The 20413-nt window shown below is 42.6% G+C and overlaps 1 protein-coding gene across 6 annotated transcripts in view; it reads right to left on the reverse strand.

Annotated features, from left to right (window-relative positions):
- Positions 1-20413, reverse strand: part of PLEKHM3 (pleckstrin homology domain containing M3) — a 223753-nt gene that overhangs the window by 63614 nt on the left and 139726 nt on the right. For 2 of the 6 annotated variants that reach the window (XM_055290392.2, XM_063645028.1), the window contains one exon: positions 17107-18361. The exons of the other annotated variants lie outside the window; for them this stretch is intronic. In XM_055290392.2, the coding sequence (XP_055146367.1) occupies positions 18332-18361 (30 nt within the window). In that variant the 3' untranslated portion in view covers positions 17107-18331. Of the gene's footprint in view, positions 1-17106; positions 18362-20413 lie in introns of those variants that run through there. 6 annotated transcript variants of the gene reach the window in all.

A 20413-nucleotide genomic window follows, 5' to 3' on the forward strand; every position in this document is an offset into this window, starting at 1 on the left:
AAACATCAGAGTCCAGTGGTGAGGTTCTTCTTCTCAAGCCCCTGCCATTAGAGTTTGATTAAGGTATAGCCCAGGCAGCCCCAGCACACAAACTGGTAAACTGCATTAAATCACCACCAAATAATTGGAAATAAGGTGCTAGTGAGCTCAGGTTTTCACATACATTTCTTAAATTACTGGCAAAAGTGAACTAGTCTCACTTGAGAATAAGATGACAGCAGTGAAAGTGTTTAAACATTTCTTTATATAGTGAGCATTGAGCATTTTGGTGGTGAGCATGTGTAAGGTGTAGTGTGCAAGTATAAGCCAGAGAAGCAGCCCTGGAGTGAGGCAGCTGACCGTCATCTGAGTCAGCAGTCAACTAACATGGGTCCAGGCGACTGGTTTTATTACATAAATGTTAAAATGGACTGATTCAGTAAAATTTGTGAACAAAAAACTAGAGAAAATAACCATAAAAAAGATGGAAAAAGATACAAATATCCTCAACAAAATACTATCAAACTAAATGAATCCACATATAAAAAGAATTATACACTATGACCAACTGGGATTTCTCCTGGTAAAGCAAGGTTAGTTTAACATCTGAAAATCAAACAATGTAACAGACCATATTAATAAAGAACAAAAGCCATATGATCATTTCAATAGACATAGAAAAAGCATTTGACAAAATCTAATACCCTTCTTTGATAAAAACACTCAACAGGCCAGGCATGGTGGCTCATGCCTGTAATCACAGCACTTTGGGAGGCCGAGGTGGGAGGACTGCTTGAGCTCAGGAGTTCGAGATCACCCTAGGCAACACAGTGAGACCCTGTCCCAACCCCCATCCCCCACAAAAAAAAACACTCAACAAACTAGGAATAGAAATGAACTTCCTTATCTGATACAGGACATCTGAAAAACTCACAGTTAACATCACACTTAATGGTGAAAGACTCAATTTTTTTCCTAGGAAGATCAGGAACTAGATACGATGTCTGCTCTCACCACATCTATTCAGTATTTTACTGGAAGTTCTAGCCAGGGCAATTATGCAAGAAACAGAAATGAAAAAAACTACAGAATGGAAAGGAAGAAGTAGAACTATCTCTAGTCTCAGATGACAAGATCTGGTATATAGGAAAGTTGGAAACATTTTGATGACACAAAAGTTAGAAAAAAAATTAACTTTTAAATATATTTTGAACAAGACTTTGTAACTATATCCATGTATATTGCTTCTACTCTTGAAGAGACTAAATGGCTAACCCTGTCCAACTCAGAGTTATGGAAAAGCTTATTAAGGAATCTCATTCCGAATAAGTAAAAAGGGTAGTGTTACTATCAAAGCATGTAATACATTCATTTTCAACATAAAGATGATGTATCTATATTTTATTAATAGAAAATCAGTTTCTCTTCCCCTACTAAATATATTGAATACTATTTAAATATGTATTGAAAGTATGTTTAAAGAGTGTCAAAGTGCAGGATGTCAAATGACCAGCCTTCCTGGGCGCCCACATAGTTCAATCTGGCCCTGCCTACTCCCAAGGGAACAGACGATATTAGTCTGATAGGCCTGCTCCAGGTCCCTTTGGAGTGGATCATGAAAGACTCCATATGAACACAGGGCCTAGAGTAAGATCAAAAACAAGCCATCATCATGTGCTGCTGAAACTGAGTTCCTTGGGTAGATGAAGCTGAGAACCCGCATGTCTCTCTATGAAGATCTTTTAAGGCACAAGGAAAGCCATGTAAGGGATAGGGCTGCTCAGACACTGCAGAGTTAGTAAAATAAAAGCTCCACACCAGCTAGTCATATCCACTGAATCTACGGAGCAATCCGGTGGCGTGGGAATGTTTTGGTCTGAAAGCTCTGACTAGTTTCTACTCTCTTCCTTAGAGCAGCGACTACGGCAGTGATCCTGTTGCTCTGGGTTTATTGGCGTATGTTGGCCTTGAATTTAACAGATCTTCTCTGACTAACTCAGACAATTATATATCCTGACAAACTGCCTTAAAGCTTCCTGGAGTTCTTGAACTTTGCTTCTTGTTTGTGCTTCAGCCCTGCTCTTCTAACTGTAGCTTGCTTGACATGGGGGGTTTTGGGCCTTTTGCAAATCTATCAGCACCTCCAAATGATGTCTTTCTAGACCAATTCTGAAATCCTGTGTAAAATACTGTGTTCATCAAAGCAGGAAATAAAGAAGCAGATGGAGAAATGATGGCCTTTTAAAATTTTTTTAAATATGTGCAAGATTTTGTAGCTTCTCTACTCTCCTGAATCCCAGTAACATTACAGAAAAATGAAAACAAAAACCAGTGACTGTTCAGGTTTTTCTCAACTGTGCTATGAACTTTCCATTTTGGAAGGGTATATGAAATAGACACATCTTAGTAAGTACTGTGTAAGTATTCCAATTGATTGATTGCTCACAATAATTAGTTATCTCAGATACTTAAAAATGATTTTATTAATAATTAGGATTGCAGCTCTGATAGGAAAACGATAAACCTAGGGGAACAGACGTAAGAGAGTTTCATAAGCAGGAACTTTTTAACAATTTCCCTGAAGAAAATGCTTGAGTACACTTTAGAAAAAAAGATTAGCATGAGTCCATATCACCCTTCCTGAAATATTCAAGAATGCTTAGGCAACTGGGAGGAATCATATCTGAGCAGAGAGTGACTGAACAGTGGCACCCCAATTTTTTGTCTTCTAGATCAGCATAATTTTTTTAAGTTTCCAATTTTAAATTAGCCAAGTAAAGATGCTAAAAACAAAACAAAAGCTACCATCTATTTTCACCAATATTTCACAAAAAAGGGGATTTTAACACCAAAAAAGTGGAAAAGTATAATTTTTAAAAACAGGAATATTTTAAACTAAATATATGTGATATTATTAAAATCTGGTGAAAACTCCATCCCAGATGAGCCCCAAGCCCATGGAGGGAAATGGGGAATCTTTGTAATATGAGTCTAGGGTATTCCAACAAGAAAGAGAAAGAAATAACCTATAGATTAAAAGCAATTAAAAGTAAATGAAAGCCAAAGTCATTGCATAGAAGTGAATTTCAAAACAGAAGAATCAAGACAGTGTTTTCAACACTGTCAAGGTGAAAACACCTTTACAGGTATTGTCATAGCTGCATTCCACCTGTGTTATTTATTTAAGCTTTATTTAAATTGAGTCATTTATGTTTAAAAGTTTATTTAAAATGAAAGCCTTATAGAAATACCATAAATGGGAAGCCAGTATCCCTTGCCATAAAATGAAGCTAACACAGATGCTGGAAGGCCCTGAGCCTGCAGCCAACTCTCTGTTGAAAAGGGAGATCAGCAGATGTTAGGGGTTCCAGTCATACCAGCACCAGAATGAAACTTTCTGTTTGATTTAATCTGAAGGACAGAAAGAGAACTGAAGGGAATAATTTTCTCATTATGTGATTCAATGTCATTTTAAGCCACATCTATGTAACTGCCTAAAATAATTATCTGTACCAACTAATATTGTCTTGGTAGACAATCTATGGAATCAGAGGAATCCTCATATAATAATTAAGAGCACTGGCCAAAACAGCCTTCCTGAATTCAAATTCTGACCTTGCCATGTACCAGCTCATGACCCTGAGTAATTTACCTTCTGTGCCTAAGGTTTTTATCTACGAAATGGGGAAAATAATACCCACTTCATAGGCTCATTGTGCAGATCAAACGAGTACAGTATATACATGTAAAACCCTTAGAATAGCAAACAGCACATATTAAGAGCTGAAAAAATGTTAGTTATTATTCTTACTATCCACACTTTGGGAAACACCAAATTAGGATACTGGTCTAGGCCTATGTTAGACTGTATCAGGCATACAGTAATATAGCAACACATTTCTGGAAAGAACATACGGCTAGGGAATAAGAATGACAATTCTTTTGCTGATATACATTTAAATGAATAACTTACTACAAAGCATCTAAGGCAATTTACGGTTCATTTTGCTCATGTTTCCTTCCATGCCTCATTTACTTGACCAACAGCAAGTCTGAATGATATATTATTGCCTTTAGGGCATAGTACACAATGCATTTGACACAAAAATATCACATCACAGAGAAAGGATTTTAGGATCTTAACTGTAAGTCACTATTTAGGTAAACAAGGCTGCCCAAATATATTAGCTGTTAAATTATGAAATCAATGTCTCATCTACTTGGAGTAAACAACAGAATTAACATAGGATTTAATTGTCAGAGTGGCAACACATGTTATAATTTAATTCATGTTATGAAATACAGTAAGGGAGGACTTACTCATCAGTAAACAATCAAATAAATATGCTAACATCAAAAAGCAGTAGTTCTAGGGGGCTCCTAAGATGGATTAGTTGGTCCTGAACAAGAAAGACATATATTAACATATCTAAGCTTGTTGCCTTTCATGTGTCTCATCCCTTTTGTCCCTGGAACTATATTTAGTACAAAGAGAACAACAGCACCGCCAGGGCAGTCAAGTAGAAAGAGAGGGCATTAATTTAGTAGAAGTTGGTCAAGGTTAGGGCAGGAGATAGTGGACAAGTACGTATTTGGCTAATTGAACTACAAGATAAGGTTATATTGGAAATCTATGGCAATCTCTAGACCCTATATTGGGCCTATGTTGATGGTGGTCTCATTCAGAAAGATCTGGATTATAAAAATATCTTTCTCAGTCCCTGTCCATTCATTGTAGGACGGTTTCTTCCATCTCTGCAACAGGCTTCTCTGTAACATCTTTACCACCTCCCTTTCCTCTCCACCCAGTTCTGGCTCTTCCTTCCTCTAGCATTTCAAGGTGTTCCTTTTCCTGCTGTTCCTTTTTGATGTCATGATTCTCCATTTTTCTCCACAGACCTCTTCATTGCTAGGCTGCTTCTCCTCTGAGTGGGTGAAGTTACCATCCTTGCTTGCTCTGCTCTTTCAGGCAGGACCCTCAGCTTTTCTATTGAATTGTGCATCAAACACAAACTATTCTTTCTTGATGAATGTTGTCTGCCTTTTCCTGCTTTTCTTCATACACACACACACACACACACACACACACTCTTGGATAATTCCTTCACTCTAGTTCTTTTTTTCATTTTTTTTTGAGACAGAATCTCGCTCTGTCGCCCAGGCTGGAGTGCAGTGGCACGATCTCAGCTCACTGCAACCTCTGCCTCCTGGGTTCAAGTGATTCTCCTGCCTCAGCCTCCTGAGTAGCTGGGATTACAGGTGCCCGCCACCAAACCAGACAATTTTTGTATTTTTAGTAGAGACTGGGTTTCACCATGTTGGTCAGGTTGGTCTCGAACTCCTGACCTCGTGATCTGCCCACCTCGGCCTCCCAAAGTGCTGAGATTACAGGCGTAAGCCACCGCGCCAGCCCCTTCACTCTACTTCTATTATGTCTATAAGCAATAAAATGTTCCAGACTCTGACATGAATTACAGTCTACTCCCCTTACTTGGTAGGCCACATTGTACCTGTTCCCTAGGACCTATTTCTCTTAGAGGCTTCAGTACTTTAGGATACCAAAAAGAGCAGAATAAACTCAGGGGCAATGCAATAAACTCTTTTTCCCTGTCTGTTATTGTGTTTGCACTGGTCTGGGTACGAAATCAAAATGAGTACCCAGGAGTGGAGCTCCCTAAACTTAACTAGTATTAGCAGTGGCTCCAGTTTTTAGTGAGTTCCACACTCTACCTATAAATGGCCTCTATGTTCTGGGGTAAGTCAACTTTTTTGGATCTGTCCAATTACTTTATGGTGATATGAATGGGTCATTTATGAAAGTAAAAAGTGTCCTAGAAATGTCACTTTGTCACCAAAATAGGGAGAAAAATCTCCCCATACATTCAGGAGGAGCTTGCAGTATGCTTGGCACTGTTGCACATGCTGGGGATGCGGGTGAACAACCCAGACAAGGCCCTGCTATGGTGGGGCCGTGACTTCCTATTGAAAGGCCAAGGAAACTGATTGCAGTCAACCCTGGTCAAGGAAATCAGGTTAAAACCACCTTAGTGAGGAGGAGAGGACCACTTCTTTGGTAGATAGGCCACTATGTTAACAAAGCTCCACCTCCCTCAACTAGAGTACACATTTAAGAGCAGACAGGAGGTTTTTTTCAGCACACACACACACACACACACACACACACACACACACGGCCCTAACCAAACCCAAAAGATAATGGGAATCATCTGTTCTGCTCTCATGTGCAAACCTATAATTTATGGAAAGATGGGAAAGAGAAAGTCCCTTAGGAGGCCTAGCCAAGTTCTGTGGTGAAAATTCAAGCGTACTCAAAGCTCAAAGCTCAGACTGGAAGAGGTGGGGGTGGAAAGGAGCAAGAAGCCACAGCAAAAATAACATGTCTTGGAGGCAGTCAGCTCTCTCCTTTCTCCCCATTTCCAATGCCATTCCTGGGCCAAGTTGCCTTCCTCCCTTACTCCTGCCACCCCCAGCCCTTCTACATTCACACATTTTCCCTCTTATTTTTTTTGAGACAGAGTCTTGCTCTGTCGCCCAGGCTTGAGTGCAGTAGCGTGATCTCGGCTCACCGCAACCTCTGTCTCCGGGTTCAAGTGATTCTCCTGTCTCAGCCTCCTGAGTAGCTGGGATTACAGTGGCCTACCACCACACCTGGCTAATTTTTTGTATTTTTTGTAGAGACAGGGTTTCACCATCTTGCCCAGGCTGGTTTAGAACTCCCAAGCTCAGGCAATCTGCCCGCCTCGGCCTCCCAAAGTGCTGGGATTACAGGTGTGAGCCACCGTGCCCTGCCTATTCATTCATTTTTTTTAAAAATTGCAAATTGGCTTTAGTGCTCATAATTCTTGTCACGAGGTGATGTCAGGAGTATAAATTATAGGGCATCCTAGAAAACAGGTAGTTAACATCAAATGAGAATGTATGTTAATAAAACAAAACGGAGTTACCAGAAATTTTCAAATTATGGAAAGGAGATGGTTTCCTTAAATACATGACTGTGAATAATATATATTAGTAACTTACTACTAAAGAATAGAGCTGGGCACGGTGGCTCATGCCTGTAATCCCAGCACTTTGGAAGGCCGAGGCGGGTGGATCACTTGAGTTCAGGAGTTCGAGACCGGCCTGGCCAACATGGTGAAACCCCATCTTTACTAAAAATACAGAAATTAGCTGGATGTGGTGGCGTGTACCTGTAGTCCTAGCTACTCAGGAGGCTGAGGCACAAGAATTGTTTGAACCCGGATGGCAGAGGTTGCAGTGAGCCAAGATCGTACCACTGCCCTCCAGCCTGGGTGACAGAGAGAGATGCTCTCAAAAAATAAAAAAACAAAAAAGCAAGAATATACTGTAAGACCTGACAATAGAAAACGCCATCATTTAAGGGCTCAGTTGCTAGCAACATCATCTACCAAACTCTGAGTTTGAATTTCAGACTATATCATGATGGCTACATACTGTTATTTTTGCTTCTTCTATTGGGCCATTGTCACTTAGCTTTATAGTATTGCTTTTGGAGGATATGATTACCAAAGCAAATCAACTACTATTTTCATTGTATTTTTTTAAAATGCCAGCATCAGTAATTCTTGCTGGGCCATTTGAAAAAGCATTTTTATTACACTTTATTATTGGCTAACAAACTTCAATAAAATTTTAATAAATATTTTATTAGTTTTCTTATCAGTAACGTGAAATAAATTATTATCCATGTCAGAGATGGAAAAATTGAGGCCACCTAAACTAAAAAAGATTAGTAGTGGTAGTGGATGTGAAATAAATGTCAAATTGTTCATGTAGGAAATACTCTTTGTAACATTTCAGATAGTTTCTAACATCACTCAAGGTGTTCTTGCTATCCAGGGGTAGTTTTAACTGCTGGTCAGAATAAAAAACTGAGAGAAAGAATCTGTGGTCATGGGGGTGTGATAAAGCCTCATTACAGTTGTAAATCAAGTGACTCTTGTTAAGGGACTTTGAATTGCAGCCCTCATAAGGCATTCACTATATGCCAAACTCTTCTAAGCATTGTACATATTTGTAACTCACTTAACCTCTCACAACCTTGTGAGGCAGGTAGTTTAATTGTCCTCATTTTGCAGAAAAGGAAACTGAGGCATAAGTTTAAATAAATTTCTTAAGGTCACACAACAGGTAAGGGGTGCTGGCAAGATACAAACTCAAGCTGTCTGGCTCCAGACTCTCTGCCCACAACTATTATGCTAAACTGCTTTTCAGAGGCCATGCTGAAGTAAACCAATAGACCAGGGTTATTTAAAGATTTACTTGAAAGTCAATTGTTTACTTGAACTCGGGAACGAGCAGTCCTAAAGAAAAAAACCAAAGAGGTTTTCAGTTCACAAATGCTCACTTATGCAATAACATAGTTTGAATGAACAGATAGCCCCCTTTTAGTTCATTCTTACCCTCACTACCTCTTCCTATAACTGATTCATTCATTCACCCCATATTTATGAGGTACTTTTTCTTGCCCAGGCACTGCTCCTAGGATTGGGGTCCAGGATGCATAAGATCAAGACTTGCTTTCAAGGCTGAATCTTTCACTTATGGATTTCTTTTAAAGGCTCTTGCAAGCACGCCTGAGAACTAAGTAACTCAGGTGACATTTTATCTGGGGAAGGCATAACACAGTCCTGGCAAGAAACATAAAATGGTACCCTCTTGAGCTCCCTGGCCTCGAAACTGAGGACACCCTTCAAGGTGAGCCCTTCTAGAGCCTGGGTATGAGGGGCTGGTGATTTCCTCCTAACTGTATTCCTCTCCTCTCAGTTCAGAGGACTCTCAGCACACTCCCACCTAGAATGTGTGTCTTGTCTTATGCTTTTTTTCAAATTCACTGCATCACAGTACATTGAACCTAGCACTGAACAGATACTGGAAAGGCTGTAAAATAGACTCCATAAGTCACGCAGTGTCAGTACTTTCCTGTGGTGCTCATAATCATTTTTGTAAAGGGGATGATATTCTTTTTCTTATTGTAGTAAATGTACACAGCATACCATTTACCATACACATCCATACCAATGCATCATAATCATTTTTGATTGGTTACCTTTCACAGATTGCATTTTAAAATACTATAGCTTCTCCTCCACTGTTAACCATTTCATGAGTAATAAAATTGCAGTTGAGACAATAAGCTGGTTTTCCTAACTAGCATGGCTGGCCATATCAGTTTCTCAGAAAGACTTCAACTTCTCTCCTACGCTGAGATGATTTCAATCCTGTGGAACCCTTCCCTCTCCACCCTTGACAGATTCAGAAGCTAAATCCAAGGTCTGAAGATTGCCTCCCTCATCCTAAGCAGCTGAAACAACTTCTCTCGCCACCCCTTTCATTATCCCATTCCATCCACCCCATTGCCATCGGTGGGGTGGAGACTCATTGCTTAAAGTGTGCTGAAGAAAAACCCAGAAGCAAGAAACTAGAATAACTTGCTCCTGTTAACAAAACAAACCAGAAAACACAGTAGGGGCCAAGACCTCACAGTCGCCGAGTTCCAAATCCTTCCTTATCCCAAGGAGACAGACTGCCTGCCTCGCTATTCTAAGCTCAGGCGATGTGGCTTAAGCAAACTCATACAAGGAATTCAAGCCTCAAGATCCATTTTCAGCTTCCCCCAGCTACCCATGTGCCTTTTTATCCTTACTCCATTTTGCCCAGACAAACGTGAAAGCCTGTGTAAAGACCACTGCATGTCTCACTTTGAAAGGACTTGAATACCCTCATGAACTAACTCCTGGCTCCAATCTTTGGTCTCATGGAGACGGAGAAAGCAGCAGCCAGTTGGAAAACAAAAAAAGGGTTGTTATCTCTATGTTAAATTAAACTCAGATTTACTTAATATCCCAGCCAACTTATGCCACAACTATTTTGGCCCTTTCTGCCACCCCAAAGCCTTTTGTGGCCAAAATGTACCATTGTGCTGCTGTTTCACACTGCGTGCCAGCAGGCCTCTGGGCCAAAGCCAAGGAACACCCTTCCTTCTTTGGGTTCTGGGGGAGCAGGGGAGGGCTGCTAATTCCTTTTGTGACCACTGACTAAAAGCTGAGTGGTCAACAATTTGTTAAATTATACACACACCTAAAATGTCAGCTGCATCAGAGATTTTTGCTATCTTTTGCATGGCTGAAGGGAACCTTTAGGCTGATGGCAATTTTAGAAGCTGGGTTTTTTTAACCATAAACTGGGGGATGGATGCTAGCAGAACTCCAGACACGCGGGATCCTGGGTAGCAAAGACTCATCTTTGACAAGTGTATATGTCAATAATTCAAACCAATGGAAGGGGATAGGAATTAAAATTAGCCACAGTTATAAATACATACACATACATATGCATGACAGAGAGAGAGAGAGAGAGAGAAGCTCTCCCTCAAAAGTCCTTTTTGGAATCAGGCCAGCTATAAATACAAAACCACACACTGACACAGGTCAGTCATAGCTACAGATACAGAATGTGCTAACCTGAAAATTTTGAAAAACAAAACAAAAACAAAAAGCAAGGCCAGGTGCAGTGGCTCACACCAGTAATCCCAGCACTTTGGCAGGCCGAGGTGGGAGGATCACTTGAGCTCAGGAGTTGGAGACCAGCCTGCAAAACACAGCGAGACCTTGTCTCTACTAAAAATAAAAAAAATTAGCTGGGTGTGGTGGCGCACACCTGTAGTATCAGCTGCATGAGAGACTGAGGTGGGAGGATTGCTTGAGCCTGGGAAGTCGAGGCTGCAGTGAGCTGGGATCATGCATTGCATTCCAGCCTGGGTGACAGACAGAGTCCTGGTCTTAAAAATAAATAATCAAAAAAGCAAAAAGCAAATTCGCAGCATCATACATCCATATCTAATTAGGCTGCATTCCCTTTTGGACTGCAATATATTCTGTGGATTATCCAGTTGCTTTGTTCTAGCATCTTGCTGTTTTTGATGACTACAGGTCATTGGTGTAGACAGAATAAAATATTTTGACCACCGTGGCACCAGTTGAAACTGACCTATAAATAATTTTAGGAGTTACAGCCTATTTGGGGGAAACTGGGCAGGAAGCTGGGCCTGACCAATATAATCCCAATATCTACAGAGTCTTTCCAAGCACTGGGTTTTTTGCCATGCATGGTGATGGCACTCCAGGGCAAATGATGGGTGCATTTGCCCTTTTCTTTCCCCCCTCTTTGCCCTATTATTCCTGCCTTCCAACCAGTGGAAAGACATGGTAGAGTTTCAGAAATGGTGGTGGTTGGGGTGGTGGGGTGGGGTTGGCTTTGCTGCCAGGTGGATTTGATAGCAGTTTGCCTCTAGAAATAGAGAATGTGAGTGCTGGGAGATAACAGTCCAATTTAGTGGTTCAGAGTGTGTGCCCATTTCTCTAAAGAAGGGAGTCCTTCCACTGCAGGAGCAATCGTGCAGCTGGCAGCATTCATTCTTCTTTCTTTTAATACGTTTGAAACATTTCACGCAAAATTGAAAAAACATAACAAAACAGGACATGTGCTAGAACAGGACAGCTTGGGTTTGAATCCCAGCTCCTCCACTTTAGCTGGACGACTTTGTGCCAGTAAATCTCTTTGGTGAAATGTGGATAATAATAGCATCTATTATTATAGGTATATTATATAGGGCTATTGTGTGGATTAAATGAGATAATCCATGTAGATTTAGGACAGGGTCTGGCCTAATGTAAGCACTCAATAATAAAAGTGAGTAACATTTTTTGAGCATATACTAAAAGGGAGCTATTTTTAATCTAATTATTTAGTACAACCTTCTCATTTTACAAAGAAAGATTTTAAGCAGCAGAGGTATTTTGTGACTTGATAAAGGATAAACTGTTGCTGTCATCCTGGGTCGTGGGTTTTCTGGCCATCCCTTCCTCTCTCCTCTTGGCTAAGTGCTATAAAATGACAGTGAACCAGGCAGGCCCCTTGCCTTCAGTGAGACTGCACCATACTAAGTCAGGGATGGAGCAAACAGGCTGAGGATCCTGGCCCTTTCAGCATATCTGCCTGTCTGCCAGATGATCAGTCCCTGTCCCCAGCAGGCAGTAGGCAGAGAAAAGAGAAAAAGGTGAAACTCAAATCAGTAGTTTTATTACCCGTGATTGCCTAGCCTACTTTCTCTCTGTGCCCTTGACCTCTGCTCTAGCCAAGAATCCTTTCACAGTCTCTTTCCCCTGATTTCCTTTGTTGTTCAGCTCTAAAGCTTCCCTTACGGTGCCCCATTCCCTTAATGTCCCTTATAGCCCAAGTTCTTAAATAGTTCCACCTCTTGCAAACCTCAGCTGCAACGGGCTCTCTGTTGTTAGCCCAAACACAAATGCCAACTCACAGTTCACCAGATAACCTGACTGGTGCTGCCCGTTTTAGGAGGAAACCCACTAGGTGGCATATTATCTTCTGCATGTTTTTATTGGCCAACTTTTGTTTACTGGGCATTATTTTAACTGCCACTGAATTGTAAGGTATTAAGACAACAATTCGTCTTTAAGGAAAATATAAAATCAGTATATTTAACTTGTTTTAATAAGCTGTCCTTCAGCTCATATTTGTCAAAATGCTTAAAGCTGCTATTTCCTGACAAAAAGTTGAAATAGTTGACCTTTGGCAAATGGAAATCCAGCCATTTGTCAGTTAGAACTGAAGGTGCTGAGCCTACACTCAGCGACCTGGCTCTCATTCCAGGTTCCTTGCTGCACCCAGAAGCCTGGAAACTTCGTGCAAACTGGCTGGGAGCCCCCAGAAAGCAGATACACGCAGAAAGACTTCCACAATTTCAATACTTCTCGAGCTCTATAAAATCACAGAACGAGGGCCCTAGAGCTGGAAGGGGCTGTAAAGATTGTTTAATCCAATCCTCTTACTTCATGAATGAAGACACTGAGGACTCGAGAAGTAAAGTAATACAGTTTCCATCCAAATACATGCCTGTGGTCCTCTTCCTGGGAACTGATACAGTTGCAAGGCCAAAGCCAGAATAAAAAGTGACCCAAATGGGCTGTACTGTATGAAATTGTCATCTAAAGATGCCATACATCTTTAACAGAGGTTAACAGGATGGAAAATAATCCCTACCAGGGTTAAGTTAAAAATCCATTTTTTAAAAAGAAAGAAACTCAGCTTTTACAAAGTGATGAGAAATGATAGGGACTGGAATATTTTCAGAGGTAAGCTGTGCCTCCACTTCTGACTAAGACTTAATGGAACAAATGCATTCAGGGAGATGCATGGAATTTGAACACAATTCAACATCAGTTAATTCTAAGAGTAAAGGCCCTTCGGTCCAGTTCCCTTCCACCTCAATGTTAAAGGAAGCTAGAAAGCCAATTACATTCACAGCAGGGCCTCTCCCCTACTGCAAGGGAAGAATGTACTGCAAATTCTATGTGTGCTTTACAACCTAGTAAAACTATAATTGCAGGTGGGAAGGAACATGGCGTCTCTTTGTTTCTGCCAACATTTCAGTCTGATAAGCTTCTCTCTGCAGCTGCAGAAAGAGCGTGGACTCCATGGTTTTCTTTAAGCACAAAAATGTGTACTCCAGGATTCTACAAAATTTACAGAAAGACTGCTTTTTGTTAAAATTCAAAAGATGTCTGTGCATAGCCCACCAAAAGGTCATGCATTCTCGCAAGAAACAAGTGCTGAAGGTGCTTCCCTTTTTCAGCAAGCCAAAATCCACCTTCGGGTGCAAGCCCTGAAGACCTCTCTCAGCAAGAACAAAGACTGGCAAGGTTCAGAGGGTACGTAGTACCTACCACTCACTCAAGTGCAGGCCTAGGGAGAGTTCCTTGGCTCAAGAGGGTGGGGGCTCTCCAGGTGCAATTCCCCTATGGAGCCACTGGGGAGGTCTGGTCTAGGATCATCCTGGAGGCAAGAGGAAATGAAGCTTTTCTGCATTCCCTAGCAAAGTGCTGCTCCATATGGTGACTGTATAGCTGCAGCTATAGCAGGTTTCTATGGCCTAGAATCCCCTCTGGAACATGAGGGGGAAAACTGGGACATAGCAAGCATTGCTTTTGTGGCAATGGTTGTGGTCTAGTGTCCACAGATGCAATGTCTTGATGACGCTGAAGAAAGCTTCCAGGAGCCATTTATACAAGGTCCACACCTCACAGCAACACTAATAGCAATACTCTACCCCTAGTAAAGCACCTATCTCCTAAGCCCTTAAGTGTCAGGCAAAGTTCAAAGTGCTTTATGCATACTAACTCTAAGGCCTCACAACAACCTTCGGGGGCAGGTACTATTATTCTCACTTCAGAGATGAAGTGCTTAAGGCACAAAGAGAGGTGACTTGCCCAAGGTCACCTAGTATTTCTGGGGTGAGCTGGCATTTGAACATAGGCAGGCGGCCTCCAAAGCTCCAGTGTGTGACCGCTGCAGCAGCCAGCACCTCTGCAATGCCCAATGTTGGATATCATCATCCCTTAGGAGACCTTTGCTCCAGGCAGAAACTCCATCCCACGTTCACCTCACACTGGCGTGCTGGCCTCCTAAAAGCTCCTGACAGCCATCTTAATTTCGATTTCTATTTAATTTTCCACCTCACAAAGCAATGCCAGGGTGAGGGAGTCTAGTGATACCTTTAGAATATGATTTATCAACCAACAGCTTAAGGGAATGTAGGGCTTCCTTGCTGCCACCTGACCTTTGTCTTCAGCCTTCCTAATGTTTGCATTGCTGCCCTGACCTTGCAAAGTGACCTGGAATCGCTTGGCTGTTTCCTTGTGTGTGTCCACTTTCAGAGTCCAGCTGTCAGCCTGTGCAAGTCTGTCAATTAGTATCTCAAGGGTTTGGGATGGGGTCTGCCGCCTTTTGAGGAGCACAATCTAACACTAACCTCTAAATTCCTTCTCGTAATTCAGCATTCATTAGTTTGACGGAACAAAAGCAGGCATTCTCTATTATAAAGCAGAGGTCAAAACTGGTGGCTGTGTTTTGTTTGGCATGCAGAGTGTTTAAATATTGAGAAATTTCACATAAAAATACAGATTTCCGGCTTCTCTTGGAAAACGGGAAGAGCAGACAACTCTGGGGCTACTGAGTAACAGCTGCCCCCTTCAGATATGGAAGCTTTCTCTGGCTCATCCGCACAACCTGTCTCCCCTCGGGCCTGCTTCAGGGACAGATGCCATTTGCCTGGTCTCTGCAGGAATCCCAGTCAACACAGCTCTATTCTAGAGCCAGAATTCCCTCCTTTAAAACGTGAAATGGACCAGGCGTGCTGGCTCACGCCTGTAAACTCAGCACTTTGGAAGGTTGGGGCAGGCAAATCACTTGAGCCCAGGAGTTCGAGATCAGCCCAGGTAACATGGCGAAACCCCGTCTCTACCAAAAAACCCCACAAAAATTAGCTGGGCATGGTGGTGCAAGCCTGTAGTCCCAGCTACGCAGGGGGCTGAGGTGGGAGGATTGCTTGAGTCCAGGAATTCAAGGCCAGCCTGAGCAACATAGGGAGACCCCCACCTCTACAAAACATTTAAAAAATCAGCGGTAGCATGGTGGCGCATGCCTATGGTTTCAGCTACCTGGGAGGCTGAGATGGGAGGATTGCTCAGGCTCAGGAAGTCAAAGCTGCAGCCAGCCATGATCACGCCCCTGCACTCCAGCCTGGCCAGCAGAGTAAGACCCTGTCTCAAAAAAATAAATAAAATAAAATAAAATTCCAGGAGCAAATGTGTTGATGGTTCACTAGGCTTTAGCCAGAAGTTCAAATAAAAGCCAAACAACAATATGAAAAGCTGCCCCCATCAGCCTTCTAATGTTTCCTCACAAAGATGGGTGTAATATTGTTGAAAAGCTGCAAGTTCCAAATATGGAAGGAATTGCAGGCCACTATCACATGGAGACAATGATGTCCGCTAAGACACATGTGGCAATGCTGTCTTCTGAGGTTGTCATGCATCCTGGTTACATTTCTGAATTGGGTGAAGTGCTGGAAACCTCCTCAGCCCTCAAACACCTGAATATAGTGCCTTCTGCTTATCCCTCTAGTCCCTTGAAGACCAACTGTGGGTGTGGTGGGATGGCTAGTCCAAGGCATCAAGGGATGAAATCCTGCTGGACATCACCAAGTGGAACAGAATCATGAGCAGCTTTGACTACAAGTTCCTGGCACACAGACAGATTGCAGGAGTTTGACCATAATCAGTAAGAATCTAGTCCGTTTCTGAGAAAATGTGCCCTTTCAATTTCAGGGGTAACATGGCTCCTGATACACAGTACATGCTTAATAAATACTTGCTGAGGCCGGGCGCGGTGGCTCACGCTTGTAATCCCAGCACTTTGGGAGGCCGAGGCGGGCGGATCACGAGGTCAGGAGATCGAGACCACGGTGAAACCCCGTCTCTACTAAAAATACAAAAAATTAGCCGGGCATGGTGGCGGGCGCCTGTAGTCCCAGCTACTTGGAGAGGCTGAGGCAGGAGAATGGCGTGAACCCGGGAGGCACAGCTTGCAGTGAGCCGAGATCGCGCCACTGCACTCCAGCCTGGGCGACAGAGCGAGACTCCGTCTCAAAAAAAAAAAAAAAAAAAAAAAAAAATAAATAAATAAATAAATAAATACTTGCTGAATGAATAAATGAATAGGGAGAAAGCACTCAGCGAGGGGCTTGGTGACAAGAGTTGGGCTCACATTTCAGGTGCACAGGTGGGATGGAAAGATTTAAAACTCAATTCCTTGTTCTTGCACCTCAAGGCACATCCCAGAATCTTTCATTTCTGAGGGAAGTGAAGCGATACCGTTTTACTCATTCTATGAATGTTTTGTTGAGACAATTTATCAGAATAATCCTGAAGCATGCAGACAGTGTTAAGAAATGTCACAGTTGGTAGCGAAAATTTTCTTCAGCTTCCCCCATGGAAGAAACACTGTAGATCAGATCATTAGAATGGTTTAAGGTTACCAAGGCCTCAAAGTTCTCTTCCTAGTCCTCTCTCTCTGGCTCATGATTACGGGCCAAAATTTTAACTTATAGTCATAGCCTCTAGAAGCCTTCCCTGATGGCCAAGTTACTGGGTGTTCTGGTTACTATTACTGCAAAACAAATTACCCCAAAACCTAGTGGTGAAAAAAAACCAACGAACAAAAACCTAGTGGTGCAAAACTACCATTTTATTATTGGCTCACACATTTTGTCAGTCGGGCAGGACTCCAGGAAGGACACTGTGGAGATGGTTTGTTTCTGCTCCATAATATCTGCAGCCTCATCTCTAGCCTAGGTGAGAAGACTTGAAGGCTAGCAGCTGGAATCATGTGGAGCTGTCTTCACTCATCTCTCTGGTGGCTGATGATTGCTGCCAGCTAGAACAACTACCGTATGAGGCCTGTTCATGTGGTTGTTCTATGAGGGCTAATCTGGTCTTCCTTACAACATGGCCACTGGGTTGCCATGAGTGAGCATCTCCAGAAAGCACCAGGTTGGAGCTATATCACCTTTTATGACTTGGCTTTGGAAATCACATGGCATCACTTCCATAGTCACAGACCTGCCCAAATTCGGGGAGAAGGAACACAGATCCCACTACTGGATAGGAGGAGCATCAAAGTCACAGCGTAAGAAAGACATGTGGGATGGAAGATACTGTTGCAGCTATCTTTGCAAAATACAATCTGCCACACACTTGGTCAGATGTATTCCCCAAGTACCCTAGGTTCAACTCCGCTGACATCAACAATGCCTATCTGCCTCTCTCATCAGACTGTGAGCTCAGTGAGGGAAGGGACTGTGGCTTAATCACCTTTGCCTCCTCTGTGACTAGCTCAATGACTGGCACACAGAAAGCATTCAATCAATACACACTTGTTGAATGAAACTGAATAGAAACGAAGAACCAGAAAGACTCCTGGGGCCCTTTCACGATGGCTGTTGGTGGCATAGGTTTCTACCACTGGCAAGACCGACGCTAACCTTACTCTATATCTTTAAGTAAATGTTCTTTGAAAACGGGCCCTCACTTTGTCAGTATTATGATTGCTCTTTTAATATAGGAAACAACAAAAACCCAACAACAACAACAGCACTCAGGTGACTGCATGCCAAGGGACTCCCAGGAAAGTGATTTCAGCACTGACTAAACACCATCCAACTCCACAGCTGCAGCCTCAACTGGTATTGTGTTGTCTCTACCTGAGGGGCTCGAGTTGGCTCCTGGAATCCTTATCTCAACTGAGCTCCTTCTCACCTGGGCAACCAACTACAACACACAGTCATCTTTCTGATCTGGCTTCCACAAAAGGCAGTGACTTTGTCCTTAGCGCCGCACATTTGCTGCCGCAGCCCGTGCCGAGCTCCCCCGTTCCTTCAATCATCTGTAGATCAGGTTAGATTTGGCTGTGGCGCCTGGGTCTGCAGAACAGAAAAGTCAGCTTGCATAAAGGACAATCTGCACCAGCACCTTGCTAATCACCTGCTTTAACCCACTCAGCTAACTGGCCCCATCATCAAAACATCAGAAAACTAGTAGTTATGCTCAGCAGGTAGTAAAGACATCAAGACTGAAAGTGAGGAGTCAGAAGACCCAGCTCCAGTCCTGGCACCTAGCAGCAGTTGTCACTCTTCCTGTTCCCCTCCCCGTACAATGTGAAACACACTGGGAGACCGAGCATGAGGCATGAACTGTTCAGCACCCACTCAAGGTACACCTGCTCTCTTGAGAAACAGCACTTTTCCATTTGCTCCGCTGCCTGCCTATCAAAACTTCAAAGAATAACACTCAATCCCTTCCTCCGCCCCAGAAAGATCTTAGCCTGTGCATTCATTTTTTTGAAAACCCACTTGTTTAAAAGGCATAATTTGTTCCCCAAATAGCTCATGGTCTTCTTTCCTAGCTCATTAATTGGTTGGAAGAGCTGTGGCTAAAATAGCTAACAGAGATTTAGTGATGTTTTAATGGAGGCCTCGTTCTCGTCTCACCCCAGATTATGTTCAGGGGTTTCTGAAGGCAGTGCCGGCTGCAGCGGACACAGGCACTGGCCATGGAACAACACAGGCGAGCTGTCACGCTTTGTTTTTCTGCTTGTTAAATCCGAATGCTCCTAATTAGTTATCCTGGCCGCTAATGCCTGGGTGGACAATGGTGAAGGGATCAGGGCTGCTGAGAAGCTATGAATACAAGTTCCTTGGGCTCCTGAGGCTTGGGACTGGTGACTCGGTTGTGGGCACTGAGGCGCTGTGTTCCTGTGAGCTGTGGATTCAAAGATGTTAACCCCTGTGTGAATAAAGGTCATCACCTGTTACTTCTTTGGTGAAAGGGCAGCTGTGCTGGGTGCCCACTTAGGCTCGGCCTTTGTCTGCTGACTCTGTGAAGAGCGTCCATAGAGAAAAACGTTCTCTGATAATGGGTTTGTTTGGTGGGGCAGGGCCATGCAAAATAACTCACATCACTTCCTTGAAGAAGAATTCAGTAAAGTATGTTGTTTAAAAGTGGCCTTGAAATACCTTAAACATTGCCTTTTCGTGATCTTACTAGCTAGAAAACAGCTGAGGTAAGACCACTGTTTGAATTATTTCTTTAGGGGCCAATTCCAACAAATGTTGGGGTCACAAGGATGACAATTTCTAAGCTCTGTGGGTATGCTGGACTAGTAAAAAAGTTAACTGAAGAGTTAATTGTTCAGGATATGGAGTGTTCAGAAAGTTTACAACACTAAACAACTCACCATTATTCTGACATAAGCAGAGATTTTTATTTGGTTTTAGAATTCTGTGCATTGTTATTTCATCACCAGCTTTTCTAATTTTGTTTTGTTTAGCGGCTAATGTTAATCAGTTTGCTTTGCTTTTCAGGGGAGAGAGAACCAGTGAGTTCACCATAGTATATGTATGAACATATGTACATATACGCCCTGTCACCCATCCATCCACCCACCCATCCATCCATCCATCCATCCATCCATCCATCCATCCATCCACTGAACATTTCTATATTGCATAAGTTACATCAGTTGCTTAGTGTAAGTGTGTATTGCTTTAGTATAAAACAAACAGTTTAGGCAGTGCTAGGCAATTCCAGAAAGGTAGTGTACATCTGGTCACTCCTCTCTCTTTTCACAGCTCTTGAGTGCTGTGGGTCCTCCCACCTGGCATCCTTCCCACTTCACAACTCTTTAGTAAGTACTCCAAATTCCAGACTTTCCTGTCCTTTTTCTTTCATTAAAACTTATCTGTGGAAATGTCTCCCCGCCCCCAATATCATGCCATGTTTTCAAATGAATTTCTGCCAAAATAATAATTTATTTTTTTGGGTAATACATTTCCTATAAACTAGAATCTAAATTGCCTTCACCTAAAGGTAGGGTCTCATTTGGAAATTTAGGGCCCAGGGAAGGAAAATAATGAGAAAATTAGCTCCTTAGATTGTCTCACAAGAGGGGTGTGTGGTGTGCGGGGGTGAGGTGG

This window comes from Symphalangus syndactylus, chromosome 8, assembly GCF_028878055.3.
Source record: "Symphalangus syndactylus isolate Jambi chromosome 8, NHGRI_mSymSyn1-v2.1_pri, whole genome shotgun sequence".
NCBI classification, from domain to species: Eukaryota; Metazoa; Chordata; class Mammalia; order Primates; family Hylobatidae; genus Symphalangus; species Symphalangus syndactylus.